We start from the raw sequence: 7,346 nt of genomic DNA, 5'->3' as shown, positions 1-7,346 counted from the left end.
AGTTTGTTTTCATTCAATTGACTTGAATGATGATAGGAGATTATTTTTATAGGAATGAAGTGGTGTTTAGTAAAGAGACACACCACTTCAATAATGAGTGTCATTTAAAAAGACACATCATTTCATTATACCACTTCAATAAAATGACACATTATTTCATAGACACACCACTTTACTAATGAGACACTATTTCATTAATTAGACATCTTTTCAAATAGAATAAAATAATCATTCATTAATTAATGAAATTACAAATGATAAGCTCTCATTAGTTGTCTTACAAGTGGTGCTTATTACATTAATATCTTTTCAATTTTAAAATCCTCTCACATCTTATATTGTCAAAATTAAACAAATTAAATTTAAATTGAGTAAAATATGTGAACTTAATAATATTGTCAATATTATTCTCAATTCCATTTGAATAATCACTGCATGTATGTTGTGATCTTTAACCTTTGTTCTAATTCCTGGCAATTTGTGTTCTAATTTCTAACCAGCTTTGTTCTCAAATCCATCTAAACCCAATTTCTACATGCAAACTTAATTTTTGTTTTAATTCCTTACAATTTTGGTTCTCATATCCATATGAAATCACTATGCTTATGAAAGAACAAATTAAGCACTATAAATGGAAGTGTTTCTCAACTTTAAACCTAATCACTTTATGTAATATTGATTTTTGTTCCAATTCCTAACAATTTTGGTTCTCATATCCATCTTAAGTCACTACAAGCATGTGAAGGAACAAAGCAAAAAACTATAGATGAAAGTGTTTCTGAACTTGAGCCTAATTACTACATGTAATATTGATTTTGGTTTTGATTCTTAACAATTTTGGTTCTCAATTCCATCTGAAATCATTATGCATGTGAAAAAACAAACTAACCACTATAAATAGAAGTGTTTCTGAACTTAAGCCTAATTACTACATAGTCTACATCTAATATTGATTTTGTTCTGATTCCTTACAATTTTGGTTCTCATTTCCATCTTAAGTCACTACAAGCATGTGAAGGAACAAAGCAATCACTATTAATGGAAGTGTTTCTCAATTTAAACATAATTACTACATGTAATATCAATTTATGTTCTAATTCCTAACAATTTTGGTACTCAATTCCATCAGACACAATCCTAATTGCTACTTGTAATCTTAATTCCTAACAATTTTGATTCACAATTTGATCTGAAATTATTACTTCATGGTTTCCATGTTCATGCTACCACCAATGGCTGCATGTCCACTGGTACTGTGCTCTATTGTTTTTTAATCTTTGTTGTTTGAATAATTTGTGTTAGTTTATTTCTGTTTATGATTTAGGACCACATTTTAATCCTTCTGGGAAGGATCATGTGGCACCTGAAGATGAGATTCGGCATCCCGGTGATCTTGGAAATGTGATTGCTGGTGATGATGGTATTTGTTTCCTTCAATATATGAATCATTTTAATCTTTGTTTGCATAATATTTTTGTGTCAGTGACTGCTAGTTTTACAATTTTTGACAGCCAGGTGCTTTGTTGTTGTTCTTAATGTTCCTCTTCTTCTGTTTGTTTCCCAATTCTTGAATTATACATACATACATACATACATATATATATATATATATATGTCCTTGGTTTATGTTTACTTCCTCAAATTCCTGTTTCGGTGCCGAATTCGATAATTGGAAGGGCAGTTGTTGTTCATGCTGATCCAGATGATCTAGGAAATGGTAAGCAGTAACTTAGTTTTTACATCTATGTTTTTGAGTCTTATCTCTGTGATATCAAGTGATTTATGTGTGATTGGTAAATTACTATGTTCTTTTTATTATTCTCTGTTGTTAATATACCACAAGAGCTCTCCTTTCCTTTATTGATTGTGATAGAAAATTTCATCTTTGTAGCATTAAATGTACTGTAGTCATGTTTTGTGTCCAACAATCACTTTCTATCGACATCAAATTTCTTGTGCAAAGTGTCCATGTCTTGTTTAGAAGACTGGTTTGAATCTCAGCTCACACAAGATGAGAGTACATATGGGTTAGTGATATCATGTTTCTTGTGTAGAGCGTTCATGTCCTGTTGAGAAAACCGGTTCGAATCTCAGCGCACACAAGATGATAGCACATATATGTTAAAGCAGTAACTCCACGTTTATGCACGTCTCTGATGTAACTCGTCCATTTTGTAAAAAAAAAAAAAGAGTTTATGTTTCGCAAACTGTTTACTCCGCCAAATCATATGAAGTAAAAGGTTGATTAAGAAACCCAGTTCTCGACTCAGGAATGACCTAAAGATAAAGGAATTGCACGTCTCTTAAACCTGCTAGAATTCTTGATAAATTCTAGTTTGCATGATTTATCATTCTATATATCCTCTTGATGGTTTACTCATTCAGATTTCTACAGACTAAACCAGGATGCATTTCATGTTTTTTTTTTTCCGGCTTTTCACAGGTGGACATGAGCTTAGCAAGACCACCGGAAATGCAGGAGCAAGAGTTGCATGTGGTTTGTTCCTTGCTTCCCTGTAAACACATTTATTCATTAATTCATTTAATTTCAAATATATCATTTCTATGCTAATGAATTTCCACATGTTTTTCTTGATCAATGGATTGATTATTTTCGCCTTTTCGATGAAATATTTGTCAAATTTTCAGGTATCATTGGGCTTCAAGAATGAATCACTCACTAATGAATCTATGTTAACAGCTTTTGTTCCATCAGTACTTTGGAACAATGTGCTTTTCTTGTATGTTTCCTTTGTAGATAATAAAAAAAAGGAATGCTTAATTTGTGCTTTAAGTATGAGTTATTATTGCATGATTTGCTTAGGATTATTGAAGTGTCATTTCCATGAAAATAAAGTAAATTAGTTAATATTTAATCTATTTATACTTCTTTCCAATAGAAATTAATAAATCAAATTTAAATTTTATTCTCTATGGAAAGGAAAATTACAACATAACTCAGCTGAAAACCATAAATAATAGCTTTTTATTATAAGTTCTTTAAAATAAAAAACTATTATATAAACAAAAAACCATTAATCACAAACAACCCAACAAACTAAAAAGCAAACCAAATCAACATTTCACTTCATCTTGCAACAAAAGTATCATCCAAAGACATTCCAAGCTCAATCATCAACATAAAAAAAAATTCATCCTACAACAAATAAAAGAAAGATCATTCAAACATATTCCGAGTAATTCTTCATCCTGCTTAAAAGTTATCCAAACATATTCCAAGTATAATTCACCATCCTGCTAAAAAAACGAAACAAAATGCTATGCAAGCTTTCCTTAGTTGAACATTATCACAAAAGAGATACAGTTAATTTCGGTATTAAAAAAAAAACTATCATCAAAAGATAGGCATGATACAGATAATTTGGGTATTCAACAATAAAACTATCATCAAAAGCTAAATGTGATACAGTTGATTTGAGTATTCAACAATAATCACATAAACAAAAGGTCGGTATTTTTCATCATCTCACCACGATCATCGATGATGCAAATATTACTTGTTTACACGTTACAAAGGACAAAACTGCCTTTTATTTCATGTATAGTGGTGTCTGTGTCGATCCTTGTCACGGTATGAGTGTGAGCTGTGGTATTCACTGCGTTCTGCAAAACAAGGAAAAAAATTTTCAGAATAGAGCAATATCACTTAACTGAGCTATCTTGAAGAATGACTTGACTGACTTTCATTATTGTTAAGAGATGTTGCACATACCTCGCAATGAATGATGCCGGGATTTCTCCGGATGCCCTGCATAATTAAGAGGCATATGACATCAAAGACGACACCATGCTAAGAAAACAAGTTTCTTTTCTTATATATTTGCAAAAGAAATAAATAAATAAACAAGTTTTTCTTAGATTGGCATAAGTAATAAATAGATAGATGACAAGAATTTCTTAAATTGGCAAAATGAAAAAGCACATAAACAACAGGTTTCTCTTAGAATGTCAAACCAAACAAATTGCTAGATGACAAGTTTTTCTAGGATTGGCATAATATATATATATATATATAGCATGGTCTTCTTAAATTGGTGAAGAAAAAATCACTACATGGACAAGTTTTTCTTCGATTGGAAAAGAAATAAATATTGTTTAAACGATTCTTTTTCTAGATTGACAAAAGAAATGAATATAAAGATAAGTTTTCTTAAATTGGCAAACTACATCAATATATAGATGGGGAGGATAATCATCTTTCTTTCAAAGGGAAAATATAGAATTTTATATTAAAGTAATAAAGTTTTCATTACGAAAACATCCCGAAAACCTAATTATAGGTTTTCTTCTTTCCATCATAACAATCAAAGGTCTAACATAGATAGATTCCTAGTTTATACCTGTACTCTTGTCCTTTGCACGGTGACTCCTCTCTTTGGCCTTTTCTCTATCCCGCTCAGGATCCTTCTCTCGTTCCCGGTCCCTGTCAGAATCTCTACCTCTGCTGTCACGATCCGAGTCTCTACCCCTGCCATCACGATCTCTAGCTTTAGATCTTTCCCTTTCTCTATCCCGGTTTTTTTCCATGTTAGCATCAGATTTCTGATCACCCTTGGGTTTTGCAACTGGCTCCTCTTTAGTATCGTCTTCAGCAGCCACACTTTTGGTAGTATCATCATCAATTTTCTTCGACTCCAACTTGTCTAGGGCTGCTTTCAATAACACATCTTTAGATGAGCTGTCATCTTGATTATCAGCTACCAAGTTCGGAGTGCCATTATCATTTCCACCACCGTTAGACAGAGTTTCCTAAATAATCAGGATCAACATATTTTAGGCATATATCGCAATTACATCTACAATAATGTTCCATTTTGTTATAACAATAAAAGGACCTGAATGCAATATATAAGCTACCTTAGATGCTTGAGCTTGGGGATCTTGATTTTTATTAGTTGATGTGAAGGAATCATTGTCTTTGTATACTGCAATATATTGTGCTTTCGGAAGACTGTAGAGATCTGTGAGGACTCTGCAAACCTCTTGCATGCCGAGAGATCTGCATCAAAGACTAACCACCATGGTGGATTTTCAGGGAGTGGTACCTGGAACCGACGAGCTGCTGCATATACTCACGCCCACATGCTACCACTTCACTCTTGAATCGAACACGAGAGTGGTCCGCAAACTACATAATATGAAACAAGCATCAAGAGATAAAATGAACAAATAATTTCCAACAACGAAAAGGTGCCTTTGCCAGCAAGAAAAGATATAAATGAGACACGAACTTTCCATTATTATGAGAACATAAACTGAAGATTTTTCACATAAACAGTAAACATCACCAGGATAACCGAAAGCATGGTTAGCTGCAGAAATAATTTTACTTAGGGACTCAAAAACCACCGAACAAAGGTTGACTGCAAGAGAGATGATCCAACAGTTACAAAAAGATTAAAAAAAAAAGAGGAAAAAAAAGCCAGATCACTCATTTTGCTCCCTTTCTATTTACCTACTGTGCATGAGATTAGCATCAGGGTTGATATAAAAAAGTGGGATAACTTACAAAAGGAGGAAGATATTCACTGCCTTTCTTGATATATCATAAGGCCACTACAAATGGTAGACAAAGAAAAGCAAATGTAAAGAAAAAGAATTTTCGAACCAAAATTAAAAAATGATCAATGGTTACAAGTAGATTATGATGTTTACTTTTCATTCAAGCATATAAAAGATTATTTGAAATGATTATTAAGTAGCATAAGCATACATAGATTGAAAGCAGAATATTGTCATGATACCAATATCAGAACTAGAAGAACTAAATAACAATATCTGAACATCGCAACCACCTCAAGAAAAAGATAAAAGAAAAGTCATCCAACACCTCAATCTGCACCATATCACTCATCAAGGTCCAGCAACTATTTCCAAAGTTGGCCATAAGGCATAGAATAAAATTAAAATAAACAATGGGCAACTGCAAGCCTGCTACCCACAATAAGAACACTTAAAAAATTTAGCTGTTGAAATATTGAAGAGTGATATCAATAATCAACTAGCAAAACAATGGAACAGTATCAAATGTTAATTAGAAGCTATGATATAACACACTGAATGATACATTACCTGTCATTGGCTAAGTTCCAAGCTTCCTGTCTCAACTCTGTCGGGGTTCCAAGTGTTGCAAGGTAGTTGGATATGAACTTATGAGGATGTTCAACATGGCAGATGAAACCCATCTCCTTAAGCAAATGTCGCTCTGTTCTGATCAGATCATTCTTCAACTCAGAGTACTTCTGTTATCAAGAAAAAAATCAAAGAAGGATGACAGCTTAATAAGAAAGAAAAAAAAAAGAACAGACACAATCGAAACAAGCAATTATCCCAACTACAGAATTCATACTGCAAAAATTTTTGAACAGAAAACATGCGAACAGTGGTAAAAAGTAAAACAAGTCAAAAAAATCTTTTGCAGTCTAATCAATGCTAAAAAAAGCAAATCATACTACTTGGGAAAGAACATAAAACTCAACAAGTGTATAAAATCAACCGGGAGAACATATCAACCTTAGAGAAGACATCTAAATATTCAAGTGGCAAATTCTCCCTGCGGATCTCCATCCTATGGAACACGATGATAACTTGCTTTGCCTTCCTAGGACTCTCTTCCAACTTCGAAGCCAACCACACACAGCTTGCGGCAACCCTCTGCAACAAAGCTTATCTACCAATCAATTCAAATCCCAAATCCTATGAACATAAATACCAAGAAAAAAGAAAAAAAGAAAAAGATGACATTTTTTACCTTAACACTGAAACGGGCAAACGATTTCTTGCAATAAAATCGATGAAAGAGTACCTGCCCAGTTGCCATCACAGCTTGAGGCCTTATCATTGTCAAGAAAACCAATCAAAGGAGGAAAAAGATAAAATTTGAAGACAATATCCATTCTCAATCAACCAAAGAATCCAAGAAACACAAAGAATAATTAAAAAAAAAAAGATACAATCTGAGAAGAATTCCGCTCTCCTGGATGAGATCACACCCATAGATCCTCAGCGTGGTCTCCGTGGCCTCATCAATGCCATCCTTCCGCGACGGCGAGTTCTTCAACTGCTCATCCGTGAGGTAAAACGTATCGATCGCAGTGTAGATCATCCCAATCGGCCAAGGCAAAAATCGAGACAATCTCTTCCGAAAATAAAAAAATAAAAAAAAAAAAAAACAAAAAAAAAAAACACCAAATTCACAAGAAACCCAACCCACTAAACCAAAGATTTTGGATGCTGAGAAGCCATTAGAGGATGATTTCTAGGGTTTGAGGGAAAAATGGAACGAATTAGGGTTAGGGTTTTGGAGATTTTCTCGAATTAGGAAC

At 33.2% G+C, this 7,346-nt stretch overlaps 2 protein-coding genes across 2 annotated transcripts in view; one reads left to right on the top strand and one right to left on the bottom strand.

The window, feature by feature from the left end:
- Window positions 1-2,672, top strand: part of LOC120263245 (superoxide dismutase [Cu-Zn] 1-like) — a 4,052-nt gene extending 1,380 nt beyond the window's left edge. Inside the window, exons 2-8 of the mRNA XM_039271113.1 lie at window positions 727-795; window positions 1,202-1,250; window positions 1,325-1,420; window positions 1,484-1,511; window positions 1,638-1,717; window positions 2,444-2,497; window positions 2,650-2,672. Coding sequence (XP_039127047.1) covers window positions 727-795; window positions 1,202-1,250; window positions 1,325-1,420; window positions 1,484-1,511; window positions 1,638-1,717; window positions 2,444-2,497; window positions 2,650-2,672 — 399 coding nt within the window. The remainder of the gene's footprint in view (window positions 1-726; window positions 796-1,201; window positions 1,251-1,324; window positions 1,421-1,483; window positions 1,512-1,637; window positions 1,718-2,443; window positions 2,498-2,649) is intronic.
- A 697-nt stretch (window positions 2,673-3,369) lies between these two features.
- Window positions 3,370-7,346, bottom strand: LOC120263944 (cyclin-L1-1-like). Its single transcript, XM_039271926.1, is given in 11 exon segments — window positions 3,370-3,624; window positions 3,734-3,769; window positions 4,362-4,770; window positions 4,879-5,012; window positions 5,015-5,093; window positions 5,096-5,133; window positions 5,136-5,149; window positions 6,094-6,263; window positions 6,535-6,675; window positions 6,773-6,854; window positions 6,975-7,346. Coding segments are annotated over 11 exon segments (1,323 nt in total). The 5' UTR covers window positions 7,127-7,346; the 3' UTR covers window positions 3,370-3,556.

This window comes from Dioscorea cayenensis, chromosome 6, assembly GCF_009730915.1.
Source record: "Dioscorea cayenensis subsp. rotundata cultivar TDr96_F1 chromosome 6, TDr96_F1_v2_PseudoChromosome.rev07_lg8_w22 25.fasta, whole genome shotgun sequence".
In the NCBI taxonomy this organism is placed as follows: Eukaryota; Viridiplantae; Streptophyta; class Magnoliopsida; order Dioscoreales; family Dioscoreaceae; genus Dioscorea; species Dioscorea cayenensis.
This window is presented reverse-complemented; position numbering and strand designations above follow the sequence as displayed.